At 39.8% G+C, this 17,550-nt stretch overlaps 2 protein-coding genes across 15 annotated transcripts in view; one reads left to right on the top strand and one right to left on the bottom strand.

Annotated features, from left to right (window-relative positions):
• The window catches only part of Usp39 (ubiquitin specific protease 39), a 41,226-nt gene extending 28,383 nt beyond the window's left edge, over nt 1–12,843 (bottom strand). The window contains exon 1 of the mRNA XM_034985265.2: nt 12,834–12,843. The gene's annotated coding sequence lies outside the window, so the exon portion shown is untranslated. The remainder of the gene's footprint in view (nt 1–12,833) is intronic.
• Nucleotides 1–17,550, top strand: part of poe (E3 ubiquitin-protein ligase-like protein poe) — an 84,208-nt gene that overhangs the window by 16,480 nt on the left and 50,178 nt on the right. For all 14 annotated transcript variants that reach the window (XM_069509848.1, XM_069509838.1, XM_069509847.1 and 11 more), the window contains 20 exons: nt 213–318; nt 1,320–1,473; nt 2,378–2,603; nt 3,429–3,647; nt 4,137–4,307; nt 5,238–5,383; nt 5,884–6,023; nt 6,785–6,998; nt 7,305–7,363; nt 7,813–7,954; nt 8,884–9,045; nt 9,536–9,684; nt 10,414–10,520; nt 11,088–11,302; nt 11,682–11,848; nt 12,509–12,721; nt 13,254–13,418; nt 14,496–14,690; nt 15,050–15,234; nt 16,281–16,442. In XM_069509848.1, the coding sequence (XP_069365949.1) occupies nt 213–318; nt 1,320–1,473; nt 2,378–2,603; nt 3,429–3,647; nt 4,137–4,307; nt 5,238–5,383; nt 5,884–6,023; nt 6,785–6,998; nt 7,305–7,363; nt 7,813–7,954; nt 8,884–9,045; nt 9,536–9,684; nt 10,414–10,520; nt 11,088–11,302; nt 11,682–11,848; nt 12,509–12,721; nt 13,254–13,418; nt 14,496–14,690; nt 15,050–15,234; nt 16,281–16,442 (3,297 nt within the window). The remainder of the gene's footprint in view (nt 1–212; nt 319–1,319; nt 1,474–2,377; nt 2,604–3,428; nt 3,648–4,136; nt 4,308–5,237; nt 5,384–5,883; nt 6,024–6,784; nt 6,999–7,304; nt 7,364–7,812; nt 7,955–8,883; nt 9,046–9,535; nt 9,685–10,413; nt 10,521–11,087; nt 11,303–11,681; nt 11,849–12,508; nt 12,722–13,253; nt 13,419–14,495; nt 14,691–15,049; nt 15,235–16,280; nt 16,443–17,550) is intronic.

Below are 17,550 nucleotides of genomic sequence, written 5' to 3'. Positions count from 1 at the left end.
TTAAAAATAATGATACCAGCTTAACAAAAGAGGACATTTTTACATTTTATTATATTATTGAAAAGGCACACAAACGCAGATTGCAACTAAAATATTAATTTTATTTATTAGATTGTTACAAATATATTAATTTTTTTAATTTTTTAAGCCTTTATATATTTTTATAATAAGTTTACTGATTCTAATTTCTAATGTAAATAATTTTATTTCAGTATGCAGAAACCCTCCTAGCCGGCGTGAGCGCGTCGTGCGACAATATCAAGTACACAGCGTGGCTCGCCTCCGAGACTATCAAGCATCTGAAACAAAACATCAACCGTATGTGCAATTTTGTGAGCAGACCTAGCATGATCACCGCGAGTATCACGCTTGCCTAGAAGACTCCTATCCACTTGTGCCTTTAGTAACACGTTTTAAAAGCTATTTATTAGGTTGACTTGTTCGTATGTCGTCATTCTTTTTTTTTTTTTTTTTAGAATGTTTTTTTTATTCATGTAAACTTTTTAAAAGTGCTTATGAATAGTCAGGTTTAATTTACCTTTATTCTGTCGAAATCAATACCCTTATTATAAATGCGAAAGTGTGTTTGTTTGTTGGTTTGTCCTTCAATCACGTCGCAACGGTGCAACGGATTGACGTGATTTTTTGCATGAGTATAGATAAAGACTTGGAGAGTGACATAGGCTACTTTTATCCCGGAAAATCAAAGAGTTCCTACGGGATTTTTAAAAATCTTATTCCACGCGGACGAAGTCGCGAGCATCAGCTAGTTAGTAAATAATTTTTCAGCTACCTACTTACCATTGTCCGATTGAATTAAAATTTTACAATCACGTGTGGTTTGAATGACAGTAGACTATGATTACAGAAGTTTGTGTATTTCTTTTGTCGCTGTAAAACAAATAAAAAATTCAAAAAGGCCGCCATGAAAATAAAAATAAAAATTTAAAAGCGTTATTTCTTGTACTATAGTACCTACGGAACCCTTTGCGTGCGATTCCGACTCGCACTTGACCGATTTTTACATTTAACTTAGTGATCATGCTAGGTCAGCTAACTCGAGTGAAGATAAAGTATCTACCTACCAATAGTGGCCTAGTAATTATAGTATGCGGCCGAAATTAATGTACATCGATCTTTAGAAGGTGGCAGGTTCGTAGAGCGTTGTCCCTGTCGTTAAAACCGACAAAACGTCATACAGGTATGAGTGACAGAGACAACGCTCTACAAAGCCGAAATGTCATTCTAAAGGCCGATGTACATTACTTTCGGCCGCGTACAAAGTGGCCCAGTAATCACATCATATTTGTTCTTTGCAGCGAACAGACTGCCCTCACTCATTGACGTGATATCGTGTGACTCTGCTTTGGTGAGATTGAAACTGTGTCTCAGCGACTCTTCGTCTGCGTCCGAGGCGCATCAGTTTATGCCCGATTTACTGGAATTGCTTGAGACTATTCTGGACTGTTGCCGGTAAGTTACGAGACGTTGTGGCCAATTATCTAAATATGTAAAAGAGAAATACCACTCACTCACTGACTGACTGACTGACTGACTGACTGACTGACCAATCACGAAATCTCAGAAACCCCCCCTAATGGAGTGAAAGGGGGGTCGAAGGTTGTATGAAAGTCCTATGTTTTTGAAGTTAGAGACGTGAAAATCTACATTTAGCTTTAAATAATAAAAATCTGTATAGTTCAATTATTTGGGAAATTCTAAAATAGGGGGGAAAAGTTTTTGTAGAAAAGTTTTTACTATTGTTATTTTCTCTTGAAATTGGTAACGTAGGTTCTTTCTAGGGGGTAGGTATCAAATAACAAAGGATCTAACTAAATTCTCCCCCTAAGGGGGGGAAATTAGGGTTGAAAAGTTGTATGAAAATCCTATGTTTTTGAAGTTAGAGATATGAAAATTGGCATTTAGGTATCCTGGGTTCCGTCAGTCGCGGGCAACTGCTAGTGTTGTATACAATGTATGAACTAACCTGAAATGACAAACTGTCTTTTTTGAATTGTGAGATGGGTTTGCGCTTGACGATAATCATGCCTGAGAAACAGTAATGATAATGTCTAGGTTCGATCGCGCTTGCCTTGAAGATGCCTATGTACTCATGCCTTGAAGGTATTCAAGTTATACTTGGTAATAAAAAATCCGTCCATTTGTCTATCAGCGGGCTGTATCTCGTGAACCGTAATAGGTAGAGAGTTGAAATTTTCACAGAATTAAGTATTTCTATTGCCGCTTCAAAAACAAATAATAAAAATTTCAAAATGACCGCCATGAAAATTAAAATAAGTTTTCTTTCTTGTTAGATGGTACGGAACCCTTGGTGTGCGTGTCCGACTCACACTTGATCGATTTTTGTTGTTTATAGCCTAAGCGCCAGTATGGAGCTAGATATGGAGGGTTCACCAAGCACGTCGGACGGCGTCGTCGCGACGGTACAGTTGCAAGTGTGCTCCACTATGGGGCCGGTGCTGGCCGTGAGTTCCGAGGACGCGCCTCCCGTGCTGGGCACTTGGCTCAAGGCGGAGCTGCCCGACAACGTAGCCACAGTCATCTCTGTGTTTTCTCCACCACCGCTCGCGTGTATTGACCAGGTAATCTACATCACCCTACAAATAGTATAAGTGAACGCGTTTCTGTTGACCTGTCAAATTTTTACAGTGCAACTGCTCAACCGATCTTAATGTTGGGTATATACAATACAACGTTAGTTTTAGTAAAAACCGAAAGTTAGTAAAAACGTGTTAATTTTTACATCCATATTAATATTATAAATGCGAAAGTGTATCTGTCTGTCTACTAACCTTTCACAGCCCATCCGTTAAACAGATTTTGACTAAATTTGGGATTGGGATAGCGATAGCTTTTATCTCCGGGAAGAAAAGGCTACTTTTCATACCAGAAAATCAAAGAGGTCCCACGAGATTATTCGAAACCTAAATCCACGCGGACGAAGTCGCGGGCATCATCTAGTAAAGAATATATACGAAATTTCAAAAATATTTAATGAAAATTTACGAAGTAATAAGCTTGTTGTGTTGGAGTCGTCCTCGCAAAACATGGTCACCCCAAACGAGCGGCTGTGAGCGAATGGGATTTTTTACGGGGTTTTTTTTTTCCTTTTTAACTTGCATTCTGAAGGAACTGCCAAAAGGAAACAAAGTTATAAAAATAAGTACAAATATTCCACTAGGACCAAGACCATTTAATTTAGATTTTATCATTTTTCTTAGCTTCGGTCAGGTACAAATTTTTTAATTTCGTGTGAATTCCCTTTTCTTGTTAGTTATCCATGACTCGTCTATAACACTCTTATTTGAACATGATTTAATTCAAATATATGCCAGAAATTTGGGGTTTCACACTATTTTAATAGTGTGATTGGATGTTTGAACTACACTTTAGAACTCTCTTTGCAGTCGTTATGCGCCAACCACATCATACCATCGGAGAGTGTAGTCCTGAGCCTCATAAACTCTCATAGCGATCTCATAAGCACCATGCGTCGATACTGCATCGGACCATCCCTCATGATGCTCGCCTACTCTGCGTCGAAACTTCTGGAAGTTGGTTCCAGCAAACTGGCGGACAGCCCGACTCTTACAAAAAGAACCTTGGATCTAATCGTACCAGCTTTGGTAAGTGCCATACCACTGTTTTTTTTATTCATTATAGGCGCACGCTTGACCACGATCACACCTGATGGGAAGTGATGATGTGGCCTAAGATGGGACGCGTTTGCCTAGGAGGTGCCTATTCACTCTTGTCTTAAAGATACCCAGATTATAATTGGCAGGAAACACTGATCTCGGAAGAGTATTCCAGACCCTAGCCATGCGTATAAGGAATGATGACGCAAGCGTTTCGTACGCGTAGATGGAATGTTGACGACATAGGGGTGGAAATTAGCCCGGTGTTTTGCTGGCCACAAGCATGTGATTACGTGCTGACATCCTGCTAGTAGCTGGCGTGCCAGCTTATCAGCACCTAGCCATGCCAGTCAATGGTATATTGACTGGCATTTTTTTTCGGGCTACTCTAATATTTCACAAGAATCTTTGTAAAAGTTTTTTTTTTAAAGAAAGTAGAACTTCAGATGCACTCATTTATTTTCATTTTTTGTACAGACGGATGGTCGTCTGGAATTCCTCGTCGACCCACTGAGCGACACGATAGCCGCGCTAGTGCCGCAGTCCAACAAAGCGGAGCAGCTCATACACGAGCACATATTGAAGACTACGTACACCGTTCTCATTGACCATCTGCAGCCGTCGACGCAGAGGACTCTACGGCAAATGGTAAGATTAATTGGAATGCCCATGGTAAGCATTAGATAGGGTTCTAGCTAAATGAAAAATCTATCCATACTAATATTATAAATGCGAAAGTCTGTCTGTCTGTCTGCCTGTCTGCTAGCTTTTCACGGCCCAACCGTTCAACCGATATTGATAAAATTTGGTACAGAGTTACCTTATATCCCGACGTAGGCTACTTTTCATCCCGGAAAATTGATGAGTTCCCACGGGATTTTTAAAAACCGAAATCCACGCGTACGAAGTCGCGGGCATCATCTAGTATTTATATAAAAGCAAAAGCTGACTGACTGATTTATCAATGCACAGGTCAAACTACTGAGCCTATCAGGCTGAAATTTGCATGTAGATAGCTATTGTGACGCAGACATCCGCTAAGAAAGGATTTTTGAAAATACAACTCCTTAAGGGGTAAAATAGGGGTTTGAAAGGAGACCGACCAGTTTTGAGCCCAGTATTAGGCAGTCTTTTTACAGAAAAAAAATTATTGGTAAAAATCCTTTATTTTATGATAAACCAAAGTCAATTATATTGTAAATTGAACACTTTAAAAGAACAACCGCCGAGTTTCTTGCTGGTTTTTCTCGGTAAGAACGGCATTCCGAACCAATGGTAAATTATTTTGAGGGTACAAAAGCTCTTAAAGGTAAAAATATATTCTACTAGCTTATACCCGCGACTTCGTCCGCGTGGATTTAAGTTTGTGAAAATCCCGTGGGAACTCTTTTATTTTCCGGGATAAACAGCCTATGTCATTCTCCAGGTCTTTGACTATTCACTATACCCATGCAAAAAATCACGTCGATCCGTTGCGACGTGCTTGAAGGACAAACCAACAAACACACATTCACATTTTATAATATACCCCTATTATAAAATGCGAATGTGTGTTTCTATTATTTATATTCTTGACAGGTGAAATACTGGGAGAAAATATTGGATCGGCCAGCGGGACGACTTGCATATGAAACTGTGTTCGCTGACAACTCTGGATATACACTCGGAAAGATACTACTCTCTGCCCCCAACTCGAGGAGTCCTTATGCGGAGAGAGTTATCAAGTAAGACTTACCACCATTCCACGCGGGCATGTCTAGTAAAGTAATAGATAAGGCTAGCTTTGAGTTTCATTGTCATATTAAAAAAAATAAAAAAAACTTACTTCAATAACAACAAACACTAAAATGTAAAAAATAATTTATCAAATTTATTTTTATTTTTTATTTATTAAAATAATATAATATTACGTATACCATGGTCAAAACGATTCTCACTCTAAGAGGAGACCCGTGCTTTGCAGTAAGTCGGCGATGGGTTGATCATGATGATAATGAGTAAAACACTGTAAAAAGTTAGATATTCCCATACACTCTTCATTCTTATTTTTAAGTGATGCTTTTTTTTTTCTAATAAATTGTATTTCATGATTCAACATCATTGTCTGTAGTTTACATACATAACTGCTTTTGTTTTAACATGGTAGGATCACATTACAAAGGTAGACACTTGCTAATATAAAAAGATAGAGTATTAGATTGTAATACCAAATATTTGTTAATAGGCTCTTCATCAAGATTTTCACTGGTTGCGAAAACTCGGAGCTGAACAGCGCTCTGTGCGTGTCCGTTTGCAAGTTCATCGGCGTGGCGGATCAACAGAAGCTGCGCAATCTGCTTGCTCACATTTGCTTGGTTACTCCAGGTAAGGCTCCACTTGGTCATTTCTAGTGTATCCATTCAGATTCAGATTCAGATTTATTTATTGCTTTCATGTACATTTACATCAATTGATGGTGGGTGCTTAAAGCTAAAAGTTAAATACATGAGGCCCTGTCAGGGTATTGCAAATACAATTTTAGGTACATTAAAATGGTAAATATTAAAGATACAATAAAATTATTAAAATTATCATTACTATAGATATTAAATATTATTCATTTGCATGGTTATATATTATTATATTATGAGAATGTTGACTAGAATTTATTATAAAGCAAGATTAGTACAAAATAAAAATAAGGTCAAAGTATAGTAGTATTAAATAATTGCTGTCATGGTCCGATTAAGTCTCTGTCAATAGAATAAAATATTTAAAAATAGTTACGAATACGAATATTATAATTATTACTAGCTGATACCAGCGACTTCGTTCGCGTGGATTCAGATTTTAAAAATCCCGTGGAATCTCTTTGATTTTAGTGATTGTCAGTCACAAAGTATCTAAATTCAGTGAAAAGTTGTAAATATTGAAACACAAATCTCCTTTTTTAGGTTTGTTCATTTGATTTTATCAATACATACAACTTTTTGGTTTTAACTTTTACCTTTTTAAGCTAGTTTTTACGGTCGATAAGTGCCCATTACCTATCTATTTGACTTTATAACCGGATAATTATAGTGATTGTTATGTTTGTAACTATGCAGTAATAAAAACAATAGTTGTAACTTTAATATTAACAATAGCCACATCTATAAACGGCAACGTGGCGACGGCTAACGCTTCACCGACCGAAGCCGAGCTACCGACACCAACGTCGTCCGCCCCAGAGGCGGGAGGCAAAGCTGCGACTCTTGCGCTGCTAAGGAGTGCAATGCAGTCCGTCTTCCGTGCTGACCAGGAGGCGCGGAACGACAACGCGAACCGCAGCGAACAGGACATACCCGTGTTTAGTACTCCGTAAGTATTTATTTAGCTACCGACACATATGGGACTAGTTTATTCCCGTGACTTCGTCCACGTGGACTGCACAAATTTTGAACCTCTATTTTACCCTCTCAGGGGCAAATTTTTTAAAAATCCTTAGCGGAAACCTACGTCAAGATAGCTATCTGCATGCAAAATTCCAGCCCGATCCGTCCAGTGGTTTGAGCTGTGCGTTGATAGATCAGTCACCTTTTCCTTTTATATATTTTTTGAAAATTTCCACTTGGCAAAAATTTAAAAATTTGCTCCTCGTCACTAAAGTATTATTTTCTTCTGCAGATTACCAGCACCCAGAGCTCAGTCCGAAAATGCGCAACAATCAGCGAATTCAAGTAGAGGTAATATGTAGAAGCTGTAGTAAAGCTAAAGTAAAATCTATGCAAAAATAAAATAATTGAGTAGAAATAATACGTACGAAATCCTACAAAAACCAGTCAAGTGCGAATCAGACTCGCACATAGCTAGGTTCCTTACCATCATACAAGATATAATTTTTGAATTTTTCATTTTGGTTTTTAGGTTTCCGTACCTCAAAAGGAAAAACAGAACCCTTAAATAGGATCACTTTGTTGTCTGTCTGTCTGTCTGTCTGTCCGTCAGTCTGTCCTTCTGTCTGTCAAGAAACCTACAGGGTACTTCCCGTTGACCTAGACTCATGAAATTTGGCAGGTAGGTAGATGTTTGTCTGACTGTCTGTCGGTCTGTCAAGAAACCTAGAGGGTACTTCCCGTTGACCTAGTAGCACTCTTCGAATACGGAACTCTAAAAATATCCTATTTATATGCAGAAACATGCAGCTGGTCTGATGTCAGCAAAGAGAGCGGTGCCGCTCCGCCCGCTGCGGTCGACAACGTTAACACAGCGGCCAGCGCTAGCAACGACAATGCAAACTTGCTTACTTTGCTCTGCAAGCATATTGTGCAGCACGGGTAAGTTATTATAATAACCAACAAAACCGAGTTTCGAGTACCTATATTAAAAAGTTTTTTTTTTTGTTCTCTCTTTCTCTTCTATCTGCGATCAGTCCCTGGACTATAAACAGATTGGAGGTTCGTAAATGTTCACAGTTTAGGCTTTGCACATCCAGCGATGTGACATCCCTTCTTCAATATGAATTATTATGCTATATTATACTGGCCAAACTTGTCCTCTTAAGGCGGAACGTGCTGTTACTTATTAAAATAGTATATTAAAAAGTGTACTTAACATTATTAAAATTTTAAAAATAATAGGTATTTGATGTAACCTTGATATGAAAAACCGTCCGAGTAAAATATGCTTAAAAGCAGTCGTTCTTTAAGTGCCATCGATATTTTCTGCTAGGCGCGATGATGTATAAATGAACTCAAACCTTAAAACGTTGAAGTTTAGGTCCAATTTTAAGTAACAAACTAGTAAGGACATATTTAGGGGATATGGATATACCACAGTTTTGGTTTATCCAGCCAAAACTCGGGGATCCGTGAAGATATCGTCACGGCCGCTAAACCATCTTGTCTTTCCGGGGCAACACGTGCTGGTTCCGCCCCTACTTTGTGGTCGGCCGGGCTTGGCTGGGCTGGGGTCTGCTGCTGTCCGTACATGTTTCTGAGTCCTTGTCCTGCTTCCTATTGAGATTTCGGGGTCACCACTTATATGGGGCCTCTCCTAAGAACAAGAGGAAGGAAATACCAACTTCCCTTAATATCACATTTATTCACATGACGTGTTCCCAATAAGTGAACTGAGTATGGACTAGATACAAAATATAAAACATATTCCTAGGTACGGCGACAATACGCCGAGTCAGGTGCAAGCGTCGTGTTACATGTGCATATGTGTCCCTACACATATAACAAAAGGATATATTTGTCTACAGAGGAGAAAAGGTGTGCGAGCGTATGGTGGGCGCACTGATCAGTGTGAGCGGAGACACTTGCACGCCGCTGCTGCTGCGCGAGCTGTGTCGCCTGGCCGACGCCAATGCGGGCTCGGATCACCGCCATCTCTTCCCTGCCGCTTTAACCTGGCTATCCACATGGTAAGTACAAAGAACAATAAAAATATTTTTTATTCACATAAACTTTGACAAGTGCTTTGAAATGCTCAAAAGAATTAACCATTTATTTTATAGTAAAAAATTTCCAAATAACGTTTTTTGAAAAGCAGAGCTTCTTAACATATGCTTGGGATGTGGTCCTAAATCGTATAAGAGAATCGTCACGATAAACACATGCCTCTCAATGCTGTCACAGTGTTGCTGATCGCAAATCTGATCTTGGATGGTTCTTACGGAGAGAAATTTAAAAAAAATCCTGAAAAAGAATCGACTGTTAGGCGGTACGAAGTTTGCCGGGGCTGCTGGTATATAATATATTTCTACGGCTATACTCACGATACGGCTATAATCCAGTCGACGTTAGCCCGACTAGTTTCGAACCCATCCGGGATCAAGGGGGGTCGGTTCGCGCACGCGTCGCGTTTAAGACTGACTGTAAGACTTGTATTTTATTTGTTTTGTTTCTCAATAGCGTGGAGAACTTAAGCAGTGCAGACGTTTTGGAAAAGCTAGAAGAAGGACAGTTGGATAGCAACCTCACATCACAAATCGAGTCGGCATGCGTCCTGCTCTCCTATTTAGCTGATGCCTTGCATGCTATCGGCACTGCGCAGCCACACAGTTAGTATATTTTCTATTATTATTAATTATAGGCGCACGCTTGCCCACTATCACATCTAATGGGAAGTGATGATGTGGGCTAAGATGGGACGCGTTTGCTAGAAGGTGCCTATTCACTCTTGTTTTCAAGATTTGGATTATAATTGGCAGCATAATTTTCAGTATTTAGTGTTCACATACTTATTTCTTTAACCAATCCGCACATGGCCAGCGTGGTAGACTATGGCCAAAACCCTTCTCACTCTGAGAGGAGACCCTGTAGTGAGCCGGCGATGGGTTGATCATGATGATACTTATTTCTACTTCGTAAACAGATGCATCAGCGAATCTTCTATACCCTATCCGCGGAATGAAGTAAATGCAATGCTCGTTCTGTTTGGCTCTATCATTTGTATGGGTACGTAACAGAGAGAGTGCTATACTAACTTATCCACGGGATGAATTTAGTATAGCTCTCTTTTTGTATAGGATTAGGTAGGATAGCACTATATTAACTACATTTCGCGGATAAATAAATATATAAATAAATAAATCAAATCATCTAATTAGATAGCAGGTGGGCATTTTTTAAGAATTAAAGAAAGAATTGATTTGAAAGAGAGAATTGAGGAAATATTTTGCATCTGTGGATTTTGTAGATTATGCATGGGTCTAAAATTGTAATGTACTATTTTGTTAGTTACCTACAATTTGGTAAAATAATAATTTGAATTGGAATATTTTTTATAGCTTGGCGGTCGGTGAGCCCAACTTGGGAGTCGCCGTCGGATCTAGGATTCGATTTTGAATATACAGATGAACAACAAGACGATGACGATACAAGCGCTGATGATTCTGTAAGTATTACGGCATTAAATATTTGGGCACGCTTGACCACAATCACACCTGTTGGAAAGTAATGGTGTGGCATAAGACGGGAAGCGTTTGCCTAGAAGATGCCTAAATCTTATTAAAAATACTGTTGAACCGTTTGTTTTCAGATTTAATTAAAGAAAACTTCATGAAAGTTTACGCTTTTATAAACCGCGTTAAATAAGCGTTAGTTGCTACAATAGATGTGTTTACACGTTAGAGCTTGTACAACGAACAATTTTTATCATTTGTATTTTAAATTTAATGCCATTAAAAGTTTTGTTGGAATATAAGTGGCGCAGTCTGTACACGTGGATATATTATATGTCTATCGTTATTTGCCAATTAATTTAAAAATTGCTTGGTCGTAATCAAGCGCTGTTTTCTTTTTATTTGATGACAAGTGTCATCAAATCAAAAGAAAACATACGAGGGGGGCAGAGAGAAATCTTAACAACTCCTTTTCAACTTTTGTCCAAGGTTTGGAAATTTTGGTATAATTTTTTTTAGTCTAAATATCTCATCAATTACAAAAACCCATGTTTATACAGGATGAGGACGCGATGCTCCAATACAGACTATGCACATTCACGGTGACACAACGTGAATTCATGAACCAGCACTGGTACCACTGCCACACGTGCAAGATGGTGGACGGCGTGGGCGTGTGCACGGTGTGTGCGCGCGTGTGCCACCGCGGACACGACGTCTCCTACGCCAAGTTCGGCAATTTCTTCTGCGACTGTGGCGCCAAGCCCGATTCCAGGTAAGCTGTATACCTCAAGGCGACTGCTTGAGTTCATGGACCAGCACTGGTACCACTGCCACACGTGCAAGATGGCGGACAGCATGGGCGTGTGCACGGTGTGCGCGCGCGTGCGTTACCGCGGACACGACGTCTCCTACTCCAAGTTCGGCAATTACTTCTGCGACTGTGGCGCCAAGCCCGATTTTGCCATGATTATGCCGAGTTATGCCATGGTACATAAATACAGAACGCAGAATATGTTATTTAGATCTGTCTTCCGATATGTCGCGCGCATTTCGACCGGCCATAATATTTGTAACAAACTCTTTAACCGGGTATATCTTTAGAAAATTAAACGTAATTTTTCATTTGTATGAAAGAAGTATGTTATTTCCAGTTGTCAAGCGCTAGTGAAGCGCTCAGTAACACTGGGCGGCGCGCGTGCTACGGGCGGGTCGGAGGAAACTCCTCCCGCGCCCTCCATCCGCCGCCGACCGTCGAGTCCCACCCCACCTGCCCTACTCGCACCCCCGCGCCGACCTGTACTGGCGCATAATATTCAAGGTAGGTTTTATGAGAGAGACCTGAAATATAGAGTTGTAGGAGTGCTGCGATGGAGTCGGGCATGCTCGAAACACTTGAGATATCCATGAGGACTTTTCTCCACCCCAAGGTGGAAATATGGTTATATGAAAGATGCGTGCGTTATGCGTGTATGCACTAGCTGCTGCCCGCAAATTCGACTGTGTGGCTTACAGCTTTGAAAAAATTTAAATCCCGTGAAAACGCTTTAATCTTAAGCAAAACTATTTTATATCTGTCTCTAACATGCAAGCTATCTCTGTGCCTAATTTCATCAAAATTAGCTTAGTGGTTGAGCCGTGAAAAGGTAACAGTCATATTTACAGACCTACATACTTTAACACTTATAATATTAGTATCGATAAGGGACGTTATCGGGTTTATGATGTTTGGATTGACGTACTCAACCAGCTTCTCTAGTTTGCGACGACAGATTTGGCTGATCTGCCGATGAAAATATGGCAGCATACTATTTGGTCAAAACCAACCAAGGATTGACGAAGTATTTTTTTGTATCTGCGAAAATAATGAACTAGGTAACTATCTGATTGCAGCATTGTTATTTATGTTTTTATAATCCGTAATTTTCTTTAAACACCAAGTTGACTCCATTTTATCCAAACGTATTATTATTGCATACAGGGTGCCGTTCATTCCTACTGTCATACAACAACTGGGGTCCATGCCTTGAGCGCGTCAGACGCTTGCTAGCCGCTTTAGCGGGCCCAGTGCGTGCGGCGTGCGAGCGCGGCGCGGCCGTGGGGGCTCACGGGCGAGCTCAACGAGCGCTCGCGCAGTTACATCTCGGCGAGAAGCGCTTTACACACACTGACTCGCTCATGTTGCCTACTCTTGGTAAGTTATAACACAATCCTACAACAACTGGGGTCCATGCCTTGAGCGCGTCAGACGTCTACTAGCCACTTTTATGTGCGTGCGGCGTGCGTGTGCGGTCCGGCTGTTGGATTAAATCTCAGTGAGAAGCGCTTCACACTCTCTAAAGTTGCCTACTCTCGGTAAATTGTATCACTTGTCTTCTATTTATTTGGAGTCCGTGTATGACTCCGTGATACCGTGTAGGAAAGCCTATTAGCCGCATAAGGTGGTTATAGGCGCTTGCAGCGTCTTATGATCTGTCGAGCAGAAGTGTGTGTTAGTGCTGCATATTATTTTACAGGCTTGCTTATGATGCTTACTCACGGTAACATAAGAAAATTATAAAATAAGATGCTGACAAATAGGGTTTTGTTTCCCCGGCAAGGTTTACTACAAGTACAAAAATCTAAAATATTGGTCCTTCGAACCAGATTTTTCCAGTTCATTCCCAGTTCCAGTTCCAGTTCTTACTCAGTGATGCCACAACAGACACATTTATCATATCATACAGGTTCACAAGAAGGCGCATTCGAGAACGTGCGCATGTCGTACACGGGCGAGAACGGACAGACGATCCGACAGCTGATGTCCGCGCACAAGCTGCGACGTGTCGCCATGTGCTGTCTCGCCTCGCCGCAAGGACGGAGACAACACCTCGCTGTATCACATGAAAAAGGTTTGTATATTGTGTTTTCACCAATGATCTCTATGTACTTTACACTAGCTATACTCTATCAGCGGAAAGAAGTTAGTATAGCATTCTCTGTTACGTAATCCCATACAGTGCAATCGCTATCACCTCTGATGGGCCGATTCCCTCTCACTATTGGTTGAAATACACTATTGCAGCAAAAATACCATAGATTCAGCCAATCACAATAATTAGGTATGTAACAATGATTGAAGAAAGGCTTTTTCACTATTGACCAATATTAAATTAGATACTGTGAAAATTTGTTCTGAAGGAAGATCGTGTTCTATGAAGCTGTCAAACTAATGTAACTTTTTTACTTATAACAAGTTATAAGCAAAAACGAGCAAGAATTTTTGTCGGGAATGAATCGTCTATACCTTACCCGTGGAATGAAATTAGTATAGCACTCTCCGTTACGTAATCTCATACATAATATGATAGAGACAAAAATGCCAGTGCGCTTTAACCATTTTGAGGCACCAACCAATCACAAACATGTTTTCAAAAACATTTCGAAGTTCTGTTCGGAGAATATCGTCTTCTTCTTCGAAAACTTCAAAAATATTGTATGCCAACTAGCTTAAAGATTTTTTTAATAACAGAACCAGTTTTAATAAATGGAATGAATTTTCTTTATTTGTCTCAAAGGTCCCGGTTGACAAATCTTCCTTCTTTCTGATTAATTAGGCTGCTTTGTATTCAGAAACTATTTGACAAGCTGAAAAAATAACATACCTACTATTTTATAAGCGGCTCGATTGCGGTAGAACGACAGCTACAATTGTCACGATCGCCATCACCTCTGATTGGTTAACACTCGTTCATTATTGGCTACAATGCATTGTTGCAACAGGAATCGCACAAATTCAGCCAATCACAACAATTGAGATTGTAATAATGATTGATGCAGGTTTTACGAAATCGACCTACAGGTTTTTAATCAGGAGCTGCTTAGTCACCATTCTAAGTATCCAGTATACTTATATACTGTATACAGTATACGTATACTTTCAAACTATTTTCAAGAACAGCCATATGATTAATTTGATTTGTTTATAGGAAAAATCACAGTACTACAGCTATCGGCGTTACTCAAGCAAGCAGACTCCTCTAAACACAAGTTGACTCTAACGCGACTGTCCTCTGCCCCCATTCCATTCACTGTGTTGAGTCTCAGCGGGAACCCTTGGAACGAGGATCTGCTAGCCGTATGCGGCTTGAAAGAATGCCATGTGCTTACATTCAACAGTGGTGGTGAGTATCCATACTAATCAGTAACCAGTACGAACTAAAAGAATAAAAGTTCCGCATATTGCTAATGCGCGTGGCCACCATTTTAGTGACGTCAGCACTAGACTGAAGTTTCGAGCTGATGGTATATTTTTACTTAATACAATGTTACAAATATATTTTTACTAAATACAAAATGACGTCATTTCCATGTTAATGAGACATGGTTCCAGCGCAATAGCAATTTGCGGGACTTATACACCGCTTTTATAAGGGTATAAGCAGTAAGTATCCTCTTGTAAGTTTTAGGTGTACCCATTATTTGCCTTTATGTTTGACTATTTTATCATTAATTTTGATTCCGGATTATATGTCTACACCAGGTGCCGTAGCCGACCACCTAGTACTAAACGCGGCTTTAGAAGCAAACAACTACGTTATCAAAGCTATATGGCTGCCGGGATCACAGACACAGCTCGCGCTCGTGACGTCAGACTTCGTCAAGATATTCGACCTCAGCAAGGACCTCAACAATCCCATGCACTACTTCCTCGTGCCCAGCGGAAAGGTATGCAATAAATATTCTAATTTTTTTTGACTATTTTTTGTTCTTCTGACTGACAAAAATTTTCCTATATAGCCACGATTGGATACTACAATCTTTCGGTTTTCAGTCAACACCCTATCTGTTGAGGTTTTTACTATCGCAAGTAGTTAGGTTTCAATTTTTGATACTCTTGCTTGAAATGTTAATGGTGCAAGTAAGCTGAAAGAAAATGTTGCGATTATTATATGTATGGCTTCGTCGTCATTTCAATAGATAGACTGAATTCTCATAGATTCAATAGTGACTTGAAAGAACACAGTGTAATGAACAAAGTGTAATCTCAAATCAAGAAAGACTAAGATGCGTCAATGGACAATTTCTTAGTATATAAGATAATTTATAAGTTTAGGTTAAAATAAAATTACTTATTAGTCATAAATTAGGCTAGATCGTAATACTAGTAGAGTAGCTAATTGACACTCAATAATAAGGAAAAAAAGAATAGATAGACTTCAACAGCTGGACACAGGTATCTTGCAAGGATCTCCACAGAACACTCTTGTGTCACTATTTGGGGTTGTCTCTCAACGCTGTGTTTAGATAATAGTCTTTATTCGATTTCCCACACAAAGTGATATAATATCTGTAATTTATTTATTGAGATACAAGTTAGCCCTTGACTGCAATCTCACCTGGTGGTAATGATGCAGTCTAAGATAGAAACCGGCTAACCTGGAAGGGACACTTTTTTATGAAACCCACACCCCTTTGGTTTCTACACGGCGTCGTACCGGAACTCTAAATCGCTTAGCGGCACGGCTTTGACGGAAGGGTGCTAACTAGCCACGGCCGAAGTCTCCCACCAGACCAGACCAGAAATTTAGAAATTATATAATTCCAAACTCCTGCCGGAAATCGAACCTGGAACCTCCCCCTAATAAAACAACAGCGCTTACCACTGCGCCAGGGAGGTCGTCAAAATGTAAACTAGCTTTGTATGATTAAAAATACACAATTTTAATTTAGTTGTTCTAGTGAATTAACTAAATTGCGACACTTATGTTCAGGTCCGAGATGTGACATTCGTAAATCAAGAAGACGTAATGCACATGTTATGCATGAGCTCCGCGGGCCACATATACTGGCAGCCGATGACCGAAGAGTCCCGAGCTACTTTGGGCACCTTCTATGTGACGAACACGCTTGAGGTCTTACACCCTGAAATACAGGTATGTACTATTTAAATGTATCTTGTGCTGAACTTGGCGAGGCGTGTGTGCTTCGTACAATCAGATTAAAAGATGATGTGATAAAACTATCATATCAATCAGTCTATTGAATTGAGCCTCAATAGTCAACCGGTAAAATGCCAAGAGCAAGTACCGAACGGGCGCCCTCCCGCGATTCGGCCCATATAACTGAGAGGTTGGTGGCGCCATGGGAGGTGGAGGGTTAGCTCAACCGGTAAAGGAGTGGACTGAAAACCGAAAGGTGTGACGTTGTAAATTTTGAACTATTAACTAGCGTTTCGCTTTTAATTAAAATCTATTTTGTTCAAAGTATGTTGGTGCCACCTAGCATCAAGGTGCAGAACTACGCGTGGGTCGATGTTCAGAGTTCATTCGAGCCACAATAGATGGCGTCTGCTTCGTTGTCAATTGTCGTAAAAATAAAACAAAATAATTAAATAAAACCATAATATCATTTGTTTATTGTTAAGTCATTAACAAAACGGTTCTTATAATATATCCTTAGGTTCCGCAAATATTCAAAAATGAATTGGCTTCATGATCAAACTAAATGAGAGCGGCCACACTCGGGTTGCGTCTGGCAACACCGATTGGTGAGATTTAGAATTTTTCTGGAGTCAACATGTGAAGACGAATTTTTTCGTTCCAGGAAAATCTCACTCTTTTTCGCCCATGGCTTCGCCTGGAAAAATACAATTGTTATAAATTTAGTCATCCTAACGTATTTCAATGTTTCATCAATTATGGTGAGTGAAAAATCAAGTAATGTGGATTCGACAAAATGGCGGTTTGGTTAGAGAAAATCCTAATTTCATGATTTCCCTTTCAGTTCCAGTTTATTTTACCTTCCCAAATAAATGAGGATAATGGGTTGTGGGTGGACTCCTGAAAACCATTGGTGGCCAGGAGTTCAATAGGTGAGTTGTGTTTGATCGGGAAAATTCCACGTGTCGAAATTTTCACACAGCACAAATTATAATCTTGTTTTTCTTTGTTACAGGGTTTTCCGTTTCCGTTTTCCGTTTCCGTTTTCCGTTTGCGTTTCCGTTTTTAGTTTTCGGTTTTCGTATTTATTTCTTTTGCACAT

The sequence above is a fragment of the Maniola hyperantus genome, chromosome 4 (assembly GCF_902806685.2).
Source record: "Maniola hyperantus chromosome 4, iAphHyp1.2, whole genome shotgun sequence".
In the NCBI taxonomy this organism is placed as follows: Eukaryota; Metazoa; Arthropoda; class Insecta; order Lepidoptera; family Nymphalidae; genus Maniola; species Maniola hyperantus.
Note: the sequence above shows the minus strand (reverse complement) of the source record. Positions and strands in the feature narration are given on the sequence as shown.